Source organism: Mustela lutreola, chromosome 16, assembly GCF_030435805.1.
Source record: "Mustela lutreola isolate mMusLut2 chromosome 16, mMusLut2.pri, whole genome shotgun sequence".
NCBI lineage: Eukaryota > Metazoa > Chordata > Mammalia > Carnivora > Mustelidae > Mustela > Mustela lutreola.
The window spans coordinates 11,396,197-11,420,709 of record NC_081305.1 but is presented as its reverse complement, the minus strand read 5'-3'; the positions used below and the strand labels follow the sequence as shown (position 1 = coordinate 11,420,709).

Sequence of the window (24,513 nt, the reverse complement as noted above, 5' to 3'; positions counted from 1 at the left end):
GCAGAGAGCCCGATGCGAGGATCGATTCCAAGACCCTGAGATCATAACCTGAGCAGAGGTTTAACCCACTGAACCACCCAGGCGCCCCAAGGGAAATTGAATCTTACTTAATCTTGCCCCTCCTCGCGCTCAGTGGCATCCTCGCAGGGAGGTGACTTAGAATCCGAGCCGCTTCCCAAGCCCCCAGCCTCAGACCTAAGTCAAATGCATCTCAATGCCCAGCGGACACACGCGTGGCCTCCCCAAGCAGTAGCCGAGGGAGAGGAGCCCAGGCGCCAGGAGCCGAGAAACACTGAGGGGCTGGGCCCAGAGCTGGCTGTCCCCCTCCCTGTTCTAGTCTCAATCCAGAGGCCCAGGATTGATAGCAGGTCCGGATAAATACAGGACATGTTTCCATAAGTACAGCAGTCCACCCCCTCCCTTCCCCGCCCAGATAACAACAGAGTGCAGGAATCTGAAAAAGAGAATTCTGACCTCTTGTAATCTGTGGTGAGATCTAAGAGAAGTCCCTGCTGCTGGGAGTATAAATCAGTGCATTCTTTCCAGGATGTGGTTTGGCAAGATGAATTTAAATCCTTAAGAACAGCCATAAGCTTTTTGAATTAGCAATTCCTTTCTAGGATTTCTCTCTCTCTCTCTTTTTTTTTTAAAGTAGGCTCCACGCCCAGCATGGGGCCCAACAGGGGTCTTGAACTTAGCACCCTGAGATCAAGACCTGAGCTGAGATCAAGAATCAGATGCTTAACTGACTGAGCCACCCAGGTGCCCCCTAGGATCCATCTTAAGGAAATAACTGGCAATAAGGATTTATACTCAGAGTTCATGTAAGTGTTGTTTATGATAGAGAAAAATTAGAAACAGTACCAAAGATTGAAAAGACATGTACCAGAATGCCAATAGGACATCTAAGGACATCTTATTTCCTTTAGGTTACTATAATTATATATTTTCCCCAACAGGGATTTAGAATTGGTCTAATTGGCATTTAGAATCTGGTCAGAAAGAAATAAGACATCTTTTTTTTTTTTTTTTTTAAAGATTTTATTTGACAGAGAGACACAGCAGAAGAGGAAACACAAGCAAGGGGAGTTGGAGAGGGAGAAGCAGGCTTCCTGCTGAGCAGGGAGCCCCATGCAGGTCTTGATCCCAGGACCCTGAGATTGTGACTTGAGCAGAAGGCAGATGCTTAACTACTGAGCTACCCTGGCACCCCAGAAACAAAACATCTTAAAGAGCATGAACATGATGGGGTACCTGGGTAGCTCAGTCAATTGAGCATCTGCTTTAGGCTCAGGTCATGATCCTGGGGTCCTGGGGTAGAGCCTTTGGGGAGCGGGGGGGGGGGGTAGTCCCTGCTCAGTGGGGAGTCTACTTCTCCCTCTTCCTCTGAACCTCTCCTGCCCCTGTGCTCTCTCTCAATGAATAAATAAAAAATCCTTAAAAATTTTTTAAAAACATGAATATGAGGAGAAAGGAGTAAGACCAAGAATTGCTTTTTAGCTGATGGGACCTAAGCAGGGTCTTAGGGGCCCTACGTTATTCACACAGAAACTGGATAATCATTTTGCAAGATTAGAGATCTTCCCCATCCCAAATATTGCATAATTGTCTCAAACCCTGACTTAGCTATGAGTTACAGCTCAGTTGATAAAATCCTGTGTATTTCTCACTTTTTTCTCTCTTGCCACTACACTGTATCATTCAGGTTTTGAAGCTACCAACATCTGATCTGTAAATAATTTGATATTCACCAGACACAGTTGTAATTTTCCAGCCTGTGGTTTCCACATGCCATGTGGATTCCACCGAAAACTCACATGTACTTGGGACTGGACCAGGAGACTCTGCCAAAGAGCCAACAAAAGCTCCAAGGTCTTTGGGCAGAGCCCTGGCAAGGCAAGGCGGCCGGTGAGTAACTTGGAGAAGTGTGCACAACCTCTCCCCTCCCCACCCCCTTTCCAAACTCTTCTCCTTGAAAAAGACACACACAGCCTTCAGTTTTGAATATTTTAATTAGAAAGGTACAAAACATCATGGTTCTTTATACAAATTCTGCATTAAAATAATTTAACAAAACGCAGTGTTTATTTACATCTTTAGCTGTCTTTCCACATCTCGTTACCTTCTTGTGATTCAAACCAAAAACCGGTTTTGGCTTTTTTTTTTTTTTTTTCCATTATATCTCAAGAGAAAATCTTTAGGTATTATCAACAGCCCTAGATGTTAAAAGAAAAGGCAGAGGGACCAGTGGTAAGCTATTTTTGTGCTTGAATTCTTCAAAATATTTCTTATTTTGGTCAGCCTGAAAGACAAGGTGCTTTGGAAATGAGAACTGAACCTCCAAGGTAAACTGAGGCATACGGTGAGGAGAGTGTTCCAGCGTCGGCATAATGCATGGGTCAGAACGGGCATGTCTCCAGTGCCAATATCTTGGGATCATAAAGCAGATCCATTTGTGCTTTGCGGGCAGCTTGTCTCTGCAGGCCAAGAACGGAGCAGCAGTCTTCCTCGGGCAACAGGGGCCCATTTCAGTGGTCTCAGCCTGCAGACACCCACCAGAGCAAGAGGATGAGCCTGCTGGCCTGCCTGACACTCTGCAACTGGCCAGGCCAGAGTGGGCTGCCTGGGCGAACACTCCCTTCATCCCCTCATCGCACCTCGTGCGTCCCCCGCAAAGCCGCTCACCCGCATCGGCACCAGGTTCCTTCATCAAGGGAAATTCGAGTAGCCGGGCTTCCCGCTGGCCGTCCAAAGGAGCTCTGTGGCCGTTGGCAGTGGGAGCCAATACCAACAACAGCTCCTCTGTCACCCACGTCCTCTTCAAGAAGGGGGAGGGCTGTCCAGGACGAAGAGTGGCAAGTGTCCAGGCTGTTGGAGGAGGGCCAGAGAGAAGGCGACTGTGGTTCTCATCCTTACTTCCTCCGCTGTTGCTGCGGGGGTTGTGGCCTAAACAGCGCTCTGGCTGAAGCCTGCTGTTCCAGGGGGCACAGACAGGGCGAAAGGCAGGGCAACAAGCCAGCCCCGGCAGGGCAGGGATAAAGGGCCCCGCAGCTGAGCCGATGACAGACGACTGTGTGTTAGGCCGAGGGCAGGTGGACCGTCCTCGTGTTCTGGGGTCGCCCACCCGCGCATGTGTGCGCGCACGTGCTCCCGAGCCCTCCCTTCTCGCTCCAGGTCTCCCCTTGACCGTCTCTCAGCGCTGGAAACCGAAGTTCTGAAGGGAAACTTAGAGGCGCAGGAGTGGAAAGTGCGGCCGATTTGCATCTCTCTCACAAGAGAGCCCTGAAAAGAGTAAGAAGTGGTTTACAATAGTGGGAAGAAATGTATAGCACGCTTCTCGGTTCAAAAGAGGAAAAGTCTTTGCTTGACCAGAGATGGGACTCTTTCCAAGAGCTCTGAACTGATTGTAGTTTTCTCCTGAAATTCAAGCCTAAGGCAAAAAAAAAAAAAAAAAAAAAAAAAAAAAAAAAAAAAAAAAAAAAAAACAAGCAAATTATAGCCTTTGGGAACCCTTGGATGGTTCCACAAACTAGTCCCTGATGAGGGGTGCTTACGTGCCAGGTGCTTAGAAGATATGGATTTGTGTAGAGAGAAATGAGAAAGGGCTGTCCTTTGTCTTTGACAGGAAAAGCACACACACCGCACGTGTCCACAGGCTCTTTGCAAAAGCTTCTTAAGATGGCAGTTCTCAGAAGACCACAATGAGGTAGCCAGGATCCTGCTGAGTTCTCAGAAATGGTCTTCCTATGACAAGTGCTCCTTATATACTTCTCCCTGGGGCATCCCTGTGACAGGGATTGTGGTCACCACTTGATTTTGAAACACAAATCTTTTGATTCTTTCAAACACCCAGAGGAAGATAAGCAGGATACTGACATACTGGACCCAGGCAAACTTGATTATTTCCCAGAATCCTGGTAGATATGTATAGACAGTTAAGGAGTCACAGATGGTGTTTTCTAAATGGAAGTTAAACCAAAGGTTTAGTTTAGACGGGAAATGGCAAAAATGTTTCAAATACTCTTAAGATAAAAGGGAATATGATTAAAGATTATTAAGGCATAAATATGGATGGTTTTGACTTGGAAGACTTCCCCAGAAAGAAATACGAAGAGGAAATGAGTTTTGTTTTGTTTTGTTTTCCCCTGTATGAATAGGAGACAGAGTTATTTGAGTGGGGCCACGAACTGTAGCCATTCCCAGTCGAAGGCCTCCTGCATCTGTTCCTTCTTGGGATGACGGAGGAACCCTCCCTTTTTTGAAACTGAGCTACTGTGGCTCTTTAACAGAAAGGATATGAAATGACTTCCACCGGGTATTGGATGACAGCGTTAATCACGAATGGAGCTTCGGCAGCCCTTCCCACCAGCCAGATGGGGTGGGGGCCCGTGAGGACCGTGGTTACTGTAATGCAACCCAGAGTTAATCCATGAATAAAGTAATGAGGGCTAGAAAAGTATTCTTTAACCTCTCAGGCAAATTCTGCACACCAGAACTTGTTCCAAAGGAATGACCCCAAAGAAAAGAGAACTGAATGTGCAAAGTTGTTCACAAATTATTCATTAAAATACTCGTCAAAATATTTACACTTGGGGTGCCTGGGTGGATCAGTGGGTTAAAGCCTCTGCCTTCAGCTCAGGTAGTGATCCCAGGGTCCTGGGATCGAGCCCCGAGTTGGGCTCTCTGCTCAGTGGGGAACCTGCTTCCCCCTCTCTCTGCCTGCCTCTCTGCCTACTTGTGATCTCTGTCTGTTAAATAAATAAATACAATCTTAAAAAAATAAAAAAATAAAATAATCGTCAAAATATTTATGTTAAAGGGGTGCCTGAGTGGCTCAGTCGGTTATGTCTGACTCTTGATCTCAGCTCAGGTCTTGATCTCGGGGTTGTTAAGTTCAGGCCCTGCGCATTGGGCTCTACTCTGGGCATAGAGCCTATTTAAAAAAACGAAAAATTATATTAAAAACTTGGAACTGTCAGGGTGCCTGGGTGGCTCAGTTGGTTACGTATTAAGCACTGACCCTTAGTATCGGCTTGGATCATGATCTCAGGGTCACGGGACTGAGCCAAGTGTAGACTGCGTTCAGCAGGGAGTCTGCTTCAGGATTCTATTCCTCTGCCTCTCCACTCACATGCTCTCTCTCCCTCTCTCTCTCTGATAAATAGACAAATCTTAAAAAAAAAAAAAAAATTGGAATGGTCTACAGGTTCTATAGTTGTTGAATGATGAAGTAAAGGAATACTATGCTACCACTAAAAATAACCAATTAAAACTTTGTAGCAGGGTGGGAAATATTTATATTTCAGATTACAGGGGTGCCTGGGTGGCTCAGTCAGTTAAGTATCTGCCTTCAGCTCAGGTCATGATCTCAGGTCCTGGGATTGAGTCCCATGTCCTGTTGGGCTCTCTGCTCACTAGGAGGCCTGCTTCTCTCTGTCTGCTGCTCCCCATGCTTGTGATCACTTTCCCTCTCTCTCTAATAAATAAATAAATAAATAAAATAAAAAAGGACAAAAAAATTGGATCCTAAAATATTTCTAAACTATGATAAGAGCTGAATATAGAAAAATCTGCTGTGGACAAGGACTGAAAGGACTACAGAAAGCAAAGTTGTAGATGAGTGTTTTTGTCTTAAAATAACTTTAGCCTTGGAATAATGCCACCATGCGTTACTCAAAAATCAGGACTACTGGAACTGCAGTCCCCCTATTTGCTAAGGATGTGTGTATAGCATCCCTGATGTCTGTCTGCCAAGGAACCCTTCAGATGCCTTTAGAGAAAACCTCGGGGACGCCTGGGTGGCTCAGTTGGTTAAGCAGCTGCCTTCGGCTCAGGTCATGATCCCAGCGTCCTGGGATCTAGTCCCACATCGGGCTCCTTGCTCAGCAGGGAGCCTGCTTCTCCCTCTGCCTCTGTCTGCCATTCTGTCTGCCTGTGCTCGCTCTCTCCCTCTCTCTCTGATAAATAAAATCTTTAAAAAAAAAAAAAAAAAGAAAACCTCGGACCACCAACCCGCCAAATGTGCTGAGTCAAGTACACTCGGCTGGCCTGACAGTCTTTTCTCTGTAAGGAATGGACACGCTCTGCCCTCCAGCTAGAACCTTGGGCCCTCTGTTCTACCTCCACTGCTCATGTCAGGTAAGTCACTTTCTTTAGTTCTATCTGAAAACCAAGGATAGCAATTTGTCTTTGTGTGTGGTAGTGGGGCCGACTCAATTAGGCGTTTACATTAAAAAGGAAATCTATCAAGCCAGTGGTGGGATAAATGTGGCACTTAATAAATAAATACGGGACATAAATCAGCAGTCACCTGCTGCACCATGAGACTAGTGGTAAGGTGCGGGGGTATGATATGGGTCTTCAGACCAGAAGGAAAAAGACAAGTAGGGGCAGCCTGTTCCCTCCCGTCACTGAGTGTTCACTGGTACTGACATTTTCATCATGAGAAGGGCTCCAACTCTATTTTTCTTTTTTAAGAATTTATTTTTTTGTCAGAGAGAGAGCATAAGCAGGGGGAGAGGCAGGCTCCCCATTGAGTAGGGAGCCCCATAGGGGACTTGATCCCAGGAGCCTGGGATCATGACCTGAGCCCAAGGCAGATGCTTAACCAACTGAGCCACCTAAGGTGTCCCAAGGGCTCCAATTCTGTTTTTGTCCGATGTTCCCCCTAACCTGAAAGGTCCTTGAGAAGCGGCTGAACAAACTGTACTTATGACTCACCATTCCTTTCCTGGTAAGCAGCAACAATGTGGGTGAGATCGTAGTCATAGGCAAAAGGGCTGGTCCCATTGATTACGGACACCTGGGAAATGGCAGGAGGATATGGGGTAAGCCTCCAGCCACTTCTCCACTCGTCTTTCTACCCTCCCTCCCCCCCAGGCTCATCTCACAGACCACCCTCTTGGGTTTGGTGACCTACTCTAGCATCAGGAGTCCTTTATTCAAGGATGGATAACAGGTGATCACCCCTGTCCCCCCTCCCCCCAGCCCGCCTTGCAACAATTTAAGTCATCTACATTCAGTCTCCCGGACCCTTTTAAAAAGATTGTTTACTTTCCAGCAATAGAGAGCGAGAGAGAAAGAGGCAGCATGAGTGGGAGGGGCAGAGGGAGAGGAAGATAGAAAGTCAAGTGGACGATTAGCTGAGTGCAGAGTCCACCAAAGGGCTCAATCTCATGACCTGAGCCAAAATCAAGAGTTGGATGCTTGGGGCGCCTGGGTGGCACAGTGGGTTAAGCCGCTGCCTTCGGCTCAGGTCATGATCTCAGGGTCCTGGGATCGAGTCCCGCATCGGGCTCTCTGCTCAGCAGGGAGCCTGCTTCCTTCTCTCTCTCTCTCTGCCTGCCTCTCAGTGTACTTGTGATTTCTCTCTGTCAAATAAATAAACAAAATCTTTAAAAAAAAAAAAAAAAAAAAAGAGTTGGATGCTTGATCAATTATGCCACCAAGGTGCCCCCGAGTCTTCCGTTTTACAGGGATGGAAAAGGGGTCAATATCCACCTTTAACGGGCTTTAGTTACTTATAAAACACCCCGCCGCCCCATTCCAAGGGGAGCAATAATTCTTTTAATTTTTTAAGGAGTCCGTATTTTCATCTCTGTTGTCTTTCTTGCTCTTCCTTGGACACTCCGTAATTTATCTCTCTCTCTCTTTTTTAAAGATTTTGAGAGAAGGGGCGCCTGGGTGGCTCAGTGGGTTAAAGCCTTTGTCTTCAGCTCACATCATGATCCCAGGGTCCTGGGATCAAACCCCACATCGGGCTCTCTGCTCTGCGGGGAGCCTGCTTCCTCCTCTCTCTCTCTCTCTCTGCCTGCCTCTCTGCCTACTTGTGATCTCTGTCTGTCAAGTAAATAAATAAAATCTTAAAAAAAAAAATAAAAAGATTTTGGGAGAAGACTCCCCAGTGAGCAGGGACCCTGATTTAGGGCTTGATCCCAGGACTCTGGGATCATGACCTGAGCCGAAGGCAGATGCTTAACTGGCTGAGCCACACAGGCACCCCTGTAATTTCTCTTTTTTAAATATAGAGATGAAAATAGGATAAAGGGCAAATAATAAGCATATAATCCTTTGAAGAAGTAAACTATCTCCTGCCTTGTAATATTACATTCATGTTGATATAATCAATATCTAAATCTTCAAATAAAAAGTTTTTATCTGGGGCACCTGGGGGGCTCGGTTGGTTGAGTGTCTATCTTCAGCTCAGGTCATGATCCCAGGGTACTGGGATCGGGCCCCTTGTTCAGCAGAGCCCTCTCCCTCTGCCTGCCACTCCCCGCTTGTGCTCGCGCTCTCTCTCTCTCTCTCTCTTGCGCTATCTCTGTTTCTCTGTCAAATAAATAAATAAAATCTTTTAAAAAAAAGTTTTTATCTTATAGTCCCCCTCCTTTTTATGTAAACCTATATTGAGGGGAGCCTGGGTGGCTCAGTCAGTTAAGCATCTGCCTTTGGCTCAGGTGTTGATCTGGATGTCCTAGGATCAAGGTCAAGCTCCTTGCTTATTGGGAAGTTTGCTTCTCCCTCTGCCTGCCACTCCCCCTGCTTGTGCTCTTGCTCACTCACTCTCAAATAAATAGAATCTTTAAAAAAACCCCTTTACATTGACTATAGGTAGACAGACCATAAATCCGTTTATCTGGAGCAGTCCTGGTTCATGCCTGTAGTAACTGATAAGATCACTCTTTCATTTTCAAAAGTAGCCTGGCCCAACTTGCACAGGCTCCCTTGTGATAAAAGAAAGATCAGTAATGAGTGACCATATGTGTAAGATCCAGTCCTGGACAATTTATGGCTCTGTTACTTTCAAGTGGCAGGACTTTGGGAAAATTAATTAAGCGCTGTCTGCCTCAGTTTCCTGATGTGTAAAAACGAGAGTTCATTCTTTGAACAAATCTGAGTGCTTCCAATGTGCCAGGCCCTGTTTTAGGCTCCGGGGTGACAGTGGAGAAGATGTCTGTGCTTTTAGCGCTGGGGAGACAGGAGGCGAACACACCAAAACCCGATCTTTACTATTTCCGGTGGACTAAGGAAAATCAGTCAAGGTGAGGGGTGACGGGCAGGGAGGAGAAAGGTCTTTAGAAAGAGAAGTCCGAGAAGGACTGAGCTCGGGCATATTTGGACAGGGACCCGAATGGAGTGGGAGAGCAAGCTACGTGGATATGTGGCAGGAGGAAAAACTGGGGGACAGGAGCTGCTCCGTGGGACTGAGGAACAGTGAAAGGGCCGGTTTGGCTGGAAAGGAGCCCCGGGGGACCATGACAGGACAAGCGGCTGGACAGCTGGGAAAGGACAGAAGCAGGATCCCCGGAGGCGGCTGCCGCTTAGCAAACAGCGGTTAGTTGTGACTTCCCCAGTGTTTTACATGAACTGGGAAAGGCCACTTGGCATAAGCCACGTGTGCGCACATGCGCACCTGCAAAGCAAAAATACTTCAGTTCTTAGGGACGCCTGGGTGGCTCAGGTGGTTGAGTGGCTGCCTTCGGCTCAGGTCATGATCCCAGCGTCCTGGGATCAAGTCCCACATCGGGCTCCTTGCTCGGCAGGGAGCCTGCTTCTCCCTCTGCCTCTGCCTGCCTCTCTGTCTGCCTGTGCTCGCTTGCTCTCTCTCCCTCTATCCCTGACAAATAAATAAATAAAATCTTTAAAAAAAAAAAATACTCCAGTTCTTAAAGGCATGTTTCTGGTCTCTTTTTAGATGCAAATACCAGTGTATCTGGCCCTCTATCCCTGACAAATAAATAAATAAAATCTTTAAAAAAAAAAAATACTCCGGTTCTTAAAGGCATGTTTCTGGTCTCTTTTTAGATGCAAATACCAGTGTATCTGGCCTTGTATTTTGAAAGAACTCAAGGAAAGAACTCTGCAGAAATCCTCTTCTGGGTCACCCCCAGAGAAGTGCTATTTCCCACTTTCACGCCTCCCTCTTTAAAGAACCTGATAAGCAGTAACACAGAGAAACCAAAGCGACCACAGCGCGGAGCTTCCTTACGTTGTATCTCACGTCCAGGCCGCCGCAGCTTAGGGGCTGCTTCTGCTGCAGCCTCAGGTCCCCGTGCACATACAGCTGCGAGCCTGGAACCGCGAAGGAGGACTGCAGAAACACCATGCTCTGCATCACGAACGTGGACATCCTCTGAAATCATCAGAGGGAGAGACAGTTTTGGGGGATCGGAAGGTTCTGGGCCCTGGGCATCCCAGTCTGGGGTGGCAGCGTCCCAGCCCCTCCACCACCTGCTTGGCCATGCGGGAAGCTATCCGCCCAGAACCCTGCGAGCTGTGGATAGCCCACACACACCAGCACGGCCCCCATGAGAAACGTGCGATTTGCCTCAATTAAATCCCGCACAACACTTCGGAAGAGAGCCTTCGGCAGCAGACAGAGGCCTAGAAATCAGACAGAGGGCTCAGTTCTATGAAGGCACAAAAGGGCAGGGATGGGCTTCCCGGAGGAATGGACTCACGTGCAACTGGTAGGAGAAAGTCAGGATGAGCTGCACACCGAGAACCTGCTCCGTGGACTGCAGGGGAAGCTCCAGCTTAAAATGTAACATGTCCATTTTCCCATCCTGGTTCCTGTCTTCTTCTCGAGTCTAGGAAACCCAAAGACAGCCAGTGGCCCTGGTCCTGAGTAAGTCCGGGAAGAATCCGGATGCCTGCCTTAACAGAGGGACCCACTGTTCTGCTACACACGGGAGTTAGCTCCCTCGCCGGAAGTAAACAGGAAGAATAAATAGGTATAAGGAGATCAAGAGCAGGGAAGGAGACCCGAGGTGCTGGCCCCGGGCTTCACACTCCTGCTTCTCAAATGTTTAAGCGCCACACTGAACAGGAACTTGAAGTGGCAAGAACAACATCTGGATGTCTGGATGGCATTTTTTTTTTTTTTTTAGTTTTTTTCCTTGAATCTTTTTTGTTTTGTTGCTGGTGTTTTATTTTCTTCTTTAGAAACACATCTGAGGGGCACCTGGGTGGCTCAGTGGGTTAAGCCGCTGCCTTCGGCTGGGGTCATGATCTCAGGGTCCTGGGATCGAGTCCCGCATTGGGCTCTCTGCTCAGCGGGGAGCCTGCTTCCTCCTCTCTCTCTCTGCCTGCCTCTCCGACTACTTGTGATTTCTCTCTGTCAAATAAATAAATAAAATCTTTAAAAAAAAAAAAAGAAAGAAAGAAAAAGAAACATCTGAGTTTGTACGGAATATTTAAATAGCACATTAGTACTGACTTCTACTTCTCCAGGAGTCCATTTTTTTTTTTTTTTTTAAAATAGAAAAGAAACAGATTCTAATCATCATGCATTCATTCCCCAAACAGACTCAGGAGAAAAACACCAAACTCTATCTATACTTTCTTCGGCCACAAGTGTCTTTGCTTCAGACTATCGATAGTGGAACTCCTCATCACTGATGTCGGGGCTTGAAAGCCTTGTGCAACTTTTAGTACCAATCGATACAGTGAAAAAGGAAGCTAAATCAAATCAGCAAGTCATTAAAACTACAGACAGTTTATAAATTATGGATACAAAAGGAAGGAAAACTGAGATCTAAGGAGGGAAAGAGACAAAGGACAGCCCATAGAAAACACCAGAATCTAGTCTCACCACCCATAGTCTGACCATCAGGAAGATGGCACTGAAATGTGATCACTGGGGACATGATTCTTTGGGACAGCCCTGGATCTTGTTGCTACAACTGATCCTTTCCCGCTGTAGGTTCCCAGAAGGATTCTGCTCTGGCAGATCAACATTCCCAATGGCATGCTCCAGGAACAGATTCGTTTTGCTTTCCACTGTTATTATGATGCAAGGAAGAGATTCTTTGTTCTTTTTCAGGCTCCTAAGGGTGGTTGATTAAGATGGAGCTCAGTTTTCAGGACCTTTCAATCATGTCCTTCCTTCAGACAATAATGTCCTTATCCTAGGCCTTGTTCTAGAGAAATGTACCCTTTTTCTTCTGTTGGATTCTGTTTTCTCTGTCCTGTTCCATCAGCTTCACAGGTGTAGGGGAGGGATATTGTTACCAGGGTTGACGGTCAAGTTACTGAGGCAATTATGTATTAGCAATTATGAGTAGGACAGAAAAGAGGCTGCCTTGTCTTCCTGTGAATTTTCTTCAGTTGGAAACACTTGTAAGACAAAGTCAGATTCACTCTCTGTAGTGGACCCATACCTTCTGGATCTTTAGGGCTGGACAGGAAGACAAAGATCAAATGTCTCAACTTGCAAGACAGCATAGAGGGTGCGGGGCCGGGGGTGGGGATTGACAGAAGAATCAGACCTCAACACAGTGTGGGAGGGAGAGAAATACATTTGTTCATTTGATCTTTACAATAAATCCTGACGTAAGCGAAGCAAAGATTATACTCACTGTACAGATGAGAAAATTGAGGTTCAGGGAGATTGAGGGATTTTTTTGGGTGTGGCTAGTAATGGTAAAGATTTGAAACCATGTCTGTGACTCCAAATTGGGTCCTCTTTCTAGAACTAAAATGTCCAGACTTAAAAAACGCTCAAGGAGAAAATTGTGGGTAAGATAAATCTTTTTGCAAAAAGCCAGCATCAAAGTTTGAAAGCAAGTCAGTGTGGTGTTTATGCAACATATTCACTCCACATTCACACGGGACAGGGATCTACCACAGCAGCATAATTAGTGTCTGCTTGTTAAGTTCACTTATTAGTCTGTCAAGTATTTTTTAGGGGCCTACTATGTGCCAGGCACTGTCAAGGGCTTGAAATACAGTGGCAAACGAAGTACATAAACTCTGTACCCTAATGGGGTTTACATTCCCAGCCAGGGAGGCAGAAAATAAATCCATAAACAAATAAATGTGATAAATGCCACAAAGGGAAACGAGGCAGACTTCAATTAAAGGAAAGGGAGGATCTCACAGCCATTTTTTTCAGGAAATACTCAGGAAGATCTGACTGTGGGTAGCCGGAAAGAAGTGAGGTGAAGAGGAACAGAAACATCTAGAGGCAGGGTGATCCCCGCTGACAACGTCCACCTGCTCTGCGAAGTGGGTCAGCGCTTACCGGAGCAGTGCGGGCAGTGAGGAGGAGGGAGGTGGAAGCCAGGGCCCAGGTAGTCCTGGGGGGAGGGACGATGCTAATGCTGCATCCCCACAAATGCCCATTACAAGGTCCCGCTCTCATCCCCACAGGGCTGGCGAGGTGCGCCACATTCCTATGCCAGTGCTCGGACCAAGGATGAAATCCACCTTTTGATTCCATTTAGTTCAAATCAGGCTTAACGCATGTGCAAGTTACAAAGGGAGGCACTCCGAGAGCTAATACTTCTTTAACACAACTTCAAGTTTAGTATCTAAAACCCAGTGGGTATGTTTGGCGAAGGGAATTCATCAATTATATCAGCACCTAATTTTTATAAGGCATTTGTGCCATGGGAGCTCTGTGCCTAAAGCTGGAGAAGAAAGGGAAGAGGCTGGTGTTATCTCAAGGAGCTGGGCCAGACCTCAGAAGCCTGGAAAAAGAACCCACTAGAGGGAACAGTAAGGTTGCTCCTTCCTGTTTGCACCCCCCCCCCCCATGGTTCTTCACTCTGGTTAGAGTCTTTCTCCCACTGCCAGAAGGCTCATCATGCCTCCTACAGGAAGAACCTCACAGAGAGCCAGTGAGCAAAGGAGAATGTGGTTTTCAGCAACAGCATGACCATCACAAAGCGGCACCCAGGAGGGTGGCTTGGGGCAGGCATAAGACTCACTAACCCTAACACCAACTTAACAGTCACTGTAAATCTGGGGTGCCTGGGTGGCTCACCTGGTTAGTGTCTGCCTTCAGGTAAGGTCCTGATTCCAGGGTCTGGGATCGAGCCCCACACTGGGCTCTCTGCTCAGCAGAGAGTCTGCTTCTCCCTTGCCCTCTGGCTCCTGGCTCCTGCTCTAGCTCTCACTTTCTCTATCTCAAAATAATAAAAATCAGTAGTTAAAAAAAAAAAAAAAGAAAAAAAGTTCCATGCTATACTGAGCCAGCCAGGTGCCTCAAGGTTAACGTCTTAGTTTATACCAGTGTCTGTTTTACCATATACTTGTCATCAATGGGTGTTTCATTTTTTTTCTTTTAATGTTGAAAATACTCTTTGGCACCAGTCTTTGGGTCTCCAACAAAGTAGGGACCAACACTTCAGGGCTCCTAGACTCATCAAATCCTTGCTGCCTGTGTTTCAATGAATCTAAGATACCATCAATTATAAAATGCACCATTACTTTAGATACCAGCAAAAAAGCAAAACTACTTCTAGTTAAACTATGACGCAATGCTTTCTAATTACTGAGAACATTTCTTTTACAATTATTAAAAGCTTTTAGACTCTAGGCATACTTATATCAGATATCATAGTTATGCACATAAAAATATAAGGAAAATAAATGGCCCTAGGGACTCCTAAAACTTCTTTACATTCTGATTCTTTTGCATCATTTTGTGACTCAATGATAACCATCCTTTTCTATGTAATTTTGTCCTTTGTGCCATCGAGCATATTGGAGATACAACATTAAAAAAAAAATCCATAAATGGAACTAAATCCATTGGTCTGGGCTCTTAAGCAGGCTTTAGGGGCACCTGGGTGGCTCCGTCAGTTAAGCATCCAACTCTTGATTTTGGCTCAGGTCATGATCTCAGGGTTGTGAGATCGAGCCCCACACTGGGCTCCATGCTCTGTATGGAGTCTGCTTGAGATTTTCTCTCCCCTTCTGCCCCTCGTCTCGCTCCCACTCTATAAATCAATCAATCAGTCTTTTAAAAAGGTATGTAGATCTGGCCTATATTTAAGTGCCTCTTAAACCTTCCCTGACCTGCTCAACATTTGGTTCTCAGGGTTAAAATATTATTATTGTTTCTAATGTTTTCTTTCAAGATGTTGATGTCAGTTCTCCAAGTTTTGATGCTGACACATCTGATGTTTGCACATGTGTAGGCAATAAGGATTAAACCAAGCCTGTCTACTGGCAGCAGCAATATTTTTTAAGATTCTATTTACTTGAGTGAGAGAGAGGGAGCACGAGCGCATGAGCAGGGTTTGGGGGAGAGGCAAAGGGAGAGGGAGAAGCAGATTCGCTGCTGAGCAGGGAACCCCAATGTGGGACTCGATCCCAGGGTCCTGAGAACATGACGTGAGCCCAAGGCAGATGCTTAACCATCTGAGTCACCTGGGCGTCCCACAGCGGCAATTTTAAGATACCACAGAGAGGACACATTCTGATCTCAGAGATGTGAAAACTGTATCTCAGATACAACAATGCTCTCCACTCACCTCCCTGCACTGCCCATAGCCTTCAGCCCCCACAGTCTCTGGGCCCACACATGCCTTAAAGAGCTCAGTCAGGCTTGAAAGGAGCGGTCACCCTGTGGTTTTTCCTTCTGTCCTTAACCACAATAGCAACAACAAGAAACTTGGATTTACAAAGTGTTCAAAGCACAGGGACTTTAGAGATGCTGTCCAAGGTGAGCTGACCGAAGCAGAAGCAAGGCCATTTCTGGCTTCTGAGGCATTTTCCCAAGTTAGTAACCACAGAACCATCCCCCAGCATTTGGTCAAAACTTGACCTAAAACCACTGCTTCTCTGATCTTCTGCACAGTTTCTCAGACAGGCTGTGGTTAGGCTAGCTTTACCTTGAGAGTTGGTGGGGAAAAAGAAGTACTTTGTTGCAATAAGGGCTAAGAATATATGCTATAGATGGGCACAAGGGTGGCTCAATACGTTAAGCGACTGCCTTCAGCTAGGGTTGTGATCCCGGAATTCCGGGATTGAGCACAGCATCGGGCTCCCAGCTCGGCCAGGAGTCTGCTTCTCCCTCTGACCTTCTCCCCTCTCATGCTCTCTCTCTCTCTCTCTCAAATAAATGAATAAATAAAATCTTAAAATAAAAGAATACATGATATAGAATGACAAACCCTTGTGTTGCAGTCTTGACTGTTTGGTTAAGAACTAAGCAAAAGAGGTCACTTCTCTGAGTCTTAGTTTCTTTACCTGTAAAACAAGGATATAGCCTCTGTATCACATGGTTACTATGAGGATTAAAGAGGTAGAGATGCCTGGGTGGCTCAGCTGGTTAATCAACTGCCTTTCATTCAGATCATGGTCTCAGGGTCCTGGGATGGAGACCCACATCGGGCTCTCTGCTCAGCGGGGGGCTTGCTTCCCTTCTCTCTCTGCCTGCTTGTGGTTTCTGTCTGTCAAATAAATAAAATCTTAAAAAAAAAAAAAAGGTAATGTATGTAAAAAAAAAAATTAAGAGTTAACACTTAGTGATTGTCACGGGCCAAGTACTATGTAAAGGACTTTAAACATATTATCTAATGATGAAATGCTAAGTGTATGCCTGAAACATAGTAAATCAACAGTAATTTTTATTACTATGGCTCATAAGTATATCACCAGGGGATTGCCCACCTGCTTTAAAACAAAACTGAGACATAATTCATGTACCATAAAATTACCTAAAATACAGAGTTTGGTAGATTTTAGGATATTCATGAAGTTGTGAAACTATCACCCCTACCTAATTGCAATTTCTTTTTTTTTTTTTTTTAAAGATTTTATTTATTTATCAGAGGGAGAGAGGGGGAGAGAGCGAGCACAGGCAGACAGAATGGCAGGCAGAGGCAGAGGGAGGAGCAGGCTCCCCGCCGAGCAAGGAGCCAGATGCAGGACTCGATTGATCCCAGGACGCCGGGATCATGACCTGAGCTGAAGGCAGCTGCTTAACCAACTGAGCCACCCAGGCGTCCCCCTAATTGCAATTTCAAAATGTCTTCATCATCCAAGAAAGAAACCCTCTTCCTATTAGTAGTCATTACCTGTCTCTCCTGACCGTCAATTCCCCAAGCCCCTGGAACCCCTAGTTTCTGTCTCTGCAGATTTGACTTTTTTTTTTTTTTTTTAAAGATTTTATTTATTTGACACACAGAGATCACAAGTAGGCAGAGGGGCAGGCAGAAAGGAAGGGAGGCAGGCTCCCTGCCCAGCAGAGAGCCCGATGTGGGGCTCAATCCCAGGACCCTGGGATCATGACCTGAGCGAAAGGCAGAGGCTTTAACCCACTGAGCCACCCAGGTGCCCCAGATTTGACTCTTCTGAACATTCCATATAAAATCCATCAGATGCTGTCCTATTTCATGGCTGGATCCTCTCTTAGCCTGTTCTGAAGGCTCATCCATGCTGTAGAATGTTTCACGACTCCATTCCTTTTGGTGGCTGAGTAACAAACATTCCATTATATGGCTAGAACCCATTTCGTTTATGCATTCATTTGTTGACGAATATTTGGATTGTTCCTATTTTTTTGCTTCTGTGAACATTTGTGCCTGAGTTTTTGTGCAGACATAACTCTTCAGTTCTCTTGGGTACGCATATACCTAGTAATTCTATGTTTTACTTTTTCAGGAACTGCAAACTATTTTCCAAAGTTGCCATGTCATTTTATATATTTACCTGCTTTTGAATTTGGGGATTTTTTTTTTTTTTTGCTTTGTTTTTGCCTTACTTGTGCCCTTTCTCAATTTCCTTTGAAAAATTATTGTCATTATGGGGCATCTGGATGGCACAGTAGGTTGAGCGTTCCACTCTTGGTTTCGGGTCAGGTCATGATCTCAGGGTCTCAAGATCAAGCCCTGCATGGGGCTCTGCTTGAGATTCTCCCTCTCCCTCTGCCCTTCCCCCTGCTCACCTGCTTTCTCTCTCTAAAATAAATAAATCTTTAAAAATTGTCATTATAATGTAAAAATGTTGAATGTGTATCACATTTTCATGATATAAAATTTAAAAGGTACAGAAGGATATATAGTAAAAAAAAAAAAGCTTCTCTCCCATCCTAACCTCAGCCACTTAGTTCTTTGCCCAGAGAAATCAGTGCTGTCTTTTGAATCCTTCCAGAGAGAGTAAGAGCATTCATGTATGTATATGCATACACACCCATACATATATCCTTTGTTATGTTTTCTATTATTTTTATGTGAATGGAAGCATATTATATACAATTTTTGTTTTTTCTACTTTTCAATTTATTTTGGAGGTGATTCCACATCAATATATAGAGATCTGCTTCATTTAAAAAAAAGAGCTATGCAACATTCCACTGCGTAAATGTACCACAATTTCTCTGATGAGTCTTCTTCTTCTTTTTTTTTTTTTAAGGTTTTATTTATTTATTTGACAGACAGGGATCACAAGGAGGCAGAGAGGCAGGCACAGAGAGAGGAAGGGAAGCAGGCTCCCTGCTGTTCAGAGAACCCGAGGCGGGGCTCAATCCCAGGGATCGTGGGGGATCATGACCCGAGCCGAAGGCAGAGGCTTTAACCCACTGGAGCCACCCAGGCACCCCTCTGATGAATCTTCTATTACTACATTGGTTTATTTACCTTATTACAATGCTGCACGATGTGACTATTTTTTTTTTTAAGATTTTATTTATTTATTTGACAGACAGAGATCACAAGTAGGCAGAGAGGCAGGCAGAGAGAGAGAGAAAGGGAAGCAGGCTCCCTGTGGAGCAGAGAGCCCGATGTAGGGCTTGATCCCAGGACGCTGAGATCATGACCTGAGCTGAAGGCAGCGGCTTAACCCAATGAGCCACCCAGGCGCCCCACGATGTGACTTTTTATGTATGTCATCTCACCTATTTGCACAAACCCCAAAGTACCTTACTAGAAGTGGAAGCAGGCACAGGCATCTGTAAGTCTGACAAATATGGACAAATATTGGGCTCAGTCAGTTAAGCTTCTGCCTTCAGCTCAGTGGGTGACCTTGGAGTCCTGGGATTGAGTCCCTCATTGGGCTCTCTGCTCAGTGGGAAGTCTGCCTCTCCCTCTGCCTGCCATTCCCCCTGCTGTGGTCTCTCTCCCTCTCTCTTTCAAATAAATACATAAAATCTTAAAAAAATATATGGATAAACATTCCTTCAAAGATGTGCATCAATATACAGCCCCACCAGTGATACACACAAATGCTCACAAGTTTCCCGACATCTTGGTCACAGTGTGGTCAAACTTCAATTTTTGCCTATTTGATAGATTAAAATCATTTCTCTAATCATAACTGCGACTTCCTAAGAGTCACATGTGCTTCTTTTTCTTTGAACTGTTTACATTCTTTGCCCATTTTTCTATTAGATGGTTAGTCTTTTATTTATAAAGCTACAGGCACTTTATGTTAGGAAAATGAACTTTTTACAAGTGATACAAATGATAAACCTTTTTTTCTAGTTCTATTTGTGCTTTGATTTTTTTTTTTTTTAAAGATTTTTTATTTATTTATTTGACAGAGAGAGATCACAAGTAGGCATAGAGGCAGGCAGAGAGAGAGAGGAGGAAGCAGGCTCCCCACTGAGCAGAGAGCCTGATGCGGGACTCGATCCCAGGACCCTGAGATCATGACCTGAGCCGAAGGCAGCGGCTTAAGCCACTGAGCCACCCAGGCGCCCCCTATTTGTGCTTTGATTAAGCTTATGGTTTTACCATGCCAATAATTTTTTAAAAGACTTTATTTATTTATTTTTAAAATTTTTTTAAAAAAGATTTTATTTATTTGACACTCAGAGATCACAAGTAGGCAGAGAGGCAGGCAGAGAGAGAGGAGGAAGCAGGCTCCCTGCTGAGCAGAGAGCCTGATGCGGGGCTCCATCCCAGGACCCTGAGACCATGACCTGAGCCGAAGGCAGAGGCTTTAACCCACTGAACCACTCAGGCGCCCCGTATTTATTTATTTGAATGAAAGAGATAGAGGGAGGGACAGAGCAAGAAGCAGACTCCCCTCTGAGCAGGGAGCCTGATGCAGGGCTGGATCCCACCATCCTGAGATCATGACTTGGGCCAAAATCAGATGCTTAACTGACTGAGCCACCCAAGGGCCCCTATTCCATATTTTAAATTGAATCTTGACCTATCTGGACATGAATTCTGGTGTACAATCTGAGCACTGGCTCCATCTTAAGTTTTTCCAGATGGCTTCCCAGTCTCCCCTACATCATTTTATTACATAAGTCATCTTTCACCACTGATTTAAAATGCCACCTTCATCTGTTAGATGGTTAGTCTTTTATTTATAAAAGCCTTTTTATTTATAAAGCCTCATCATATTTGAGTCCTTTTCTATACTTTTTGCACAAGTTCCCCAAGTCACACTGCTTTATATATTATGGCTTTAAGGTATAATTTAATATCTTGGAGAGCTAGTCTCCTCTTACCCTTCTCTTTTTTCCTAGAATTTTTCTTTCTTTTTCCATATGGCTGTCTGTCCCTGCATACTGTCATGTTTTCACTGAGAATGCATTACAATTATAGATCAACCAAGGGAGAAGAGGCATCTTTATGATGTTGAATTTTCCGGTCTAAAAATATGACAGATATTACCATTTTTTAATCTCCTTTGTGTCAGTCATCAATCTATTTAAAGTTTTACTCACATAGTTCTTGCACATTTCTTTTATTTATTTAAAATTTATTTATTTACTTACTTACTTACTTAAAGTAGGCTTCTTGCCCAGCCTGGAGCCCAATACTGGGCTTGAACTCACAACCCTGAGATCAAGACCTGAGCTGAGATCAAGAGGTGGATGCTTAATTGACTGAGCCCCCGAGGAACCCACACTTAAAAAATAAAATAAAATAAAAAAAATTTTTTTTAAAGTATACATTTCATGTTAAGCCTATTCCTAATGAGTTTATATTTTGGGGCTGCTGTTGAGATCTGTACTTCTACTATATCTTCTAGTTCATTTATTTGTATCTCATGATTTCAAACTATTCTCAAACCCAAGAGCTCAGCTAGGACGAAAGCAAATCATTTACTAAAAAATACTTATAGACAGGGCGCCTGGGTGGCTCAGTTGTTACGTGTGTATCTTCAGCTCAGGTCATGATCCCAGGGTCCTGTGACCCAGGCCTGCATCAGGCTCCCTGCTCAGAGGGAAGCCTGCGTCTCCCTCTCTCAACATCCCCTGCTGTGTTCCCTCCCTTGCTGTGCCTCTCTCTGTCAAATAATAAATAAAATCTTAAAAAAAAAAAAACCTTGTAGGGCACCTGGGTGGCTCAGTGGGTTAAGCTTCTGCCTTAGGCTCAGGTCATGATCTCAGGTTCCTGGGATCGAGCCCCACATCAGGCTCTCTGCTCCACAGGAAGCCTGTTTCCCCCCCTCTCTCTGCCTGCCTCTCTGCCTGCTTGTGATCTGTTTGTCAAATAAATAAATAAAAATCTTAAAAAAAACCCCAAACAAACAAACTTATATAGACACTGCCCTAGAATGGAGGGGGAACAAGACGAAGAAAAAGGAGCTTTGGTTTTGCATTTTAGAGTGTAAAATTACTCAGTATTATAAGGATTAATAATTCTGGGCACCATAAGAATAGTGGCAGTCTTGCTTTCATGGATCAAAAATACACACACACACACACAGGAGAAACAGGGGGAACAAGGGTGGTGCTTTCAAGGTCACCGAGATAAGAGCCTCTCTAACCAGCCATCCAACTGGAGAGTCAATCTGCTGTGTTGGATGAACACATGAAAAGAAAAATATGAATGAAACCTAATGCTTCATGATTAAGTTTTCACGATTATTTCTTACACTTAAGTAAGCAGAGAGTATGACGGAGAGGAATACACAAATGTAAGGAAAACAAAAAACTTCTATGAAAAACAGGTAATGTTAACCTAAAGTAAGACTAACAAGGGGTTCCCGGGGGGCCCGGGAGTCGGCTGAGTGTCGGACTCTTGATTTCCACTCAGGTCATTATCTCAGAGTTATGGGAACAGCACTGCCTCTTCCAGCACAGAGCCTGCTTAAGAGTTTCTCTCTCGGGGCGCCTGGGTGGCTCAGTTGGTTGGACGACTGCTTTCAGCTCAGGTCATGATCCTGGAGTCCCAGGATCCAGTCCCACATCAGGCTCCCAGCTCCATGTGCAGTCTGCTTCTCCCTCTGACCTTCTCCTTGCTCATGCTCTCTCTCACTGTCTCTCTCTCAAATAAATAAATAAAATCTTAAAAAAAAAAAATAACCTGTGCACTGGCAATTCTGGATTTCTCAGTTTCAGGCATCCTCTACTGACTTCCCATGTGAAAAGATGAAGTTTTAGTTTTCTTCCCTCCACCGCCCCCCATTGAGTTAAACTCTCATTTTGGTTAGTTAATCAATATTCAGTGTTCATGTACTTATGACTACGTGAATCCTATTCCTTTCTTCCTTTTCCTTACTTTTTATTTCTCTGAATTTAATAATTATTTGCTTGCTCGGTTTTCTATTTACAGGTACAATTTCAAAAAAACAGCTTGCATTCCAATTCCTCACCATTGGCTGTTTAAAGGTCTAAGATTGATTCAAAATCTTGTTCACTGCAGTATCCTAAATAGTGAAAAAGTAGAAGTCCATCAAATATCCACCAACGGAGAACTGGCTAAATCCAATAGGTTTTCCCTATCATGAAAATTTTATGCAGATCTTAAAAAGAGTAAGTTTGGCTAACAAATGTACATGTTCCAAAGTCAGCCTTTAATTTTACATTATGATGTATACCTGTAACTCCTTAATATTTTACAATGGGAATGCATTTTTATAATCAGAAAAAATATGAATTATATTTTGTTTGTAGTTATTCATATGATCAATCAGATGTAAAAAGTTTTGTGGGCTTTTTTTTTTTTCCATTTTATTTGGCTGCTGGAAAATAGTCTGATTTTTTTTTTTTTTTTCCCAGCTACACAAGTTGCCTTGTAGGCCAATCATCTCTGAGATGTGCAGAGATTCAACTTTGGAAGAAGAAAAAATAGAATTTTCCTACTTCTAAGGGAAAATGTTTTCAGAAAATGAGCAGAAAGGGAATGACTGTAAAGTTAGTACTCACTCATCCTGAACCAAATACTAAATTAAAGACAGGAAAATGCTTCCTTTTCATCCTGGACAACTGCAAGCTGGGGCCCGCATCTAGTCCTACAAGCCAGGGAGGCGCAACAGGGACCCCCTGCACATTCTGGGTAGGTCGCTTAGCCAATCAGCTCCCCGGCTTCCACGTGTCAGGTCTGCATAAAAATGCATCCCCTTACCGGTGGTCCCCGCTGCGAGGCACAACTGCAGCCACACATTAGGTTAATGCCTAAGCAAGCGCTCGACCTTCGTGACTCAAAGAAACTTTCGCGAACACCCACCCATCAGGCCAGGCCCACGGAAATGGCGGGGTGGGGGGGCAGAGACAGGCTCTCCCCCAGCTTCCGTAGGACACGTGCTCACGGCAGTGGCTAACATTCCTGGCGCTGTGGACTGCTTGGAGAAGTCGAATGAAACGAGAGAGTCACTTCCCGGGAAATTAAACGTATGCTCAGGCCAACGCGCCTGTGTACACAACCTCCGTGGGTTCACAAACCCTTAAGACCCAACCTGGGCTTCCCTTGGCCGGGGCCGTTCATCCTCTCCCCGCCACCCCCGGCCACCCCCGCCCAGCCCCGGTGGGTCTACAGGCCCGGACAGGAACCACGCACCGAAACCAGCGGGACGCGCAGGTGATCCCCCTGCAGCCGGTTGAAGGCGGGGAACGTGCTCCAGGCCAGGAACCCGCCGCACTCCGGTCCCAGTAAGGCCACGAGCAGCACCTGGTGCTGGAAGCGCACGGTCGGCTGCTCCTCGTAACTGCTCCGCTTCAGCCAAAACCCTGCGGTAGAGAGGGCGGTGGGGAGGAGGTCATGGAGGCGGCCGCGGGCGCAGCAGGCCCTGGGGAGCTAGCTGAGCGCGCCACGGCCGCGAGCAGGCTCACCGTGGCTCCGGAAGGCCACCAGCAGTGGCGGGATGTACGTGAGCGCGGCGGCCAGCAGCAGGAACAGAGCGGCCTTGGAGCAGAGCCCCGCGCGGTAGCCGCGCTCCACCGGGTGAGAGAAGAGCTCGTAGAGCGCCATGAACGCCGCGCGGATTCCGGCCGCTTGCCTGGGACCCCTACGCCGTCCCACAGGAAGGACCAAGTTTGGCTTCTCCTGGTTGCCATAGCCTTGGTCTCCACGGCAACCGACGGAGCCGGGAAAAGAACCAATAGGAAGGGCGCGGGGCCTTGGCAGGGGTGGGGTCAAGCGGGGGCGGCGCTCCGCTGGTGGGAGTTAAGTTTCCGAAGGCTGAATGGGATTAAGGAGTGTCCGGGCTCAGAATTGTGGCCATTTCCTGGGTTAACGTTTGTGTAAAATAAGATTTCCATAAAAATTGACTTAAAATGCTTACCTTTTTATGTGTCATCTTTTAATCCGCAATGTGGTTCGTACTTAAATCCAACCCGTCACAGCACACTCTCCATTGTAGGAAAACCCAAAACAGGCGTGGCTGTGCTCCTGGACCTGGCCTGGGCTAAGACCAAACCCCGGTCCCTTTGCCCCCAACTTTCCTGTCGCTTCCACTACCCGCCATAGCAGGACAGACACAGAAACAGGGCACAAATCCCCAGCTCTTCGAGGATAATTACTACATGGCTCTCTCTGCTGAATTTCATCACTTTATACTGGGTACAAACTTGGCTGCCGGTTTTAGAAGCTGTGGCCC

The 24,513-nt window shown here is 45.6% G+C and overlaps 1 protein-coding gene across 5 annotated transcripts; it reads right to left on the bottom strand.

Annotated features, from left to right (window-relative positions):
- Positions 1 to 1,993: 1,993 nt before the first annotated feature.
- TMEM231 (transmembrane protein 231) lies at positions 1,994 to 24,027 on the bottom strand. 5 transcript variants are annotated; one of them, XM_059152621.1, is made up of 7 exons: positions 23,747 to 24,026; positions 23,475 to 23,644; positions 10,461 to 10,589; positions 9,989 to 10,132; positions 6,721 to 6,802; positions 4,299 to 4,404; positions 3,139 to 3,925 (listed from the first exon to the last, which is right to left on the bottom strand). In XM_059152621.1, the coding sequence occupies exons 1-7, from the start codon at positions 23,883 to 23,885 to the stop codon at positions 3,745 to 3,747; spliced, it is 951 nt and encodes a 316-aa protein (XP_059008604.1). In that variant the 5' UTR covers positions 23,886 to 24,026; the 3' UTR covers positions 3,139 to 3,744. The 5 variants fall into 5 exon arrangements, 4 of the variants coding, with proteins under 4 accessions (XP_059008600.1, XP_059008604.1, XP_059008602.1 ...); XM_059152620.1 differs by having other exon boundaries at positions 3,789 to 3,914; positions 4,288 to 4,404; positions 23,747 to 24,020; XR_009348769.1 differs by lacking the exons at positions 4,299 to 4,404; positions 6,721 to 6,802 and adding an exon at positions 1,994 to 2,542 and having other exon boundaries at positions 2,686 to 3,282; positions 23,747 to 24,019.
- Between the last annotated feature and the right edge of the window lie 486 nt (positions 24,028 to 24,513).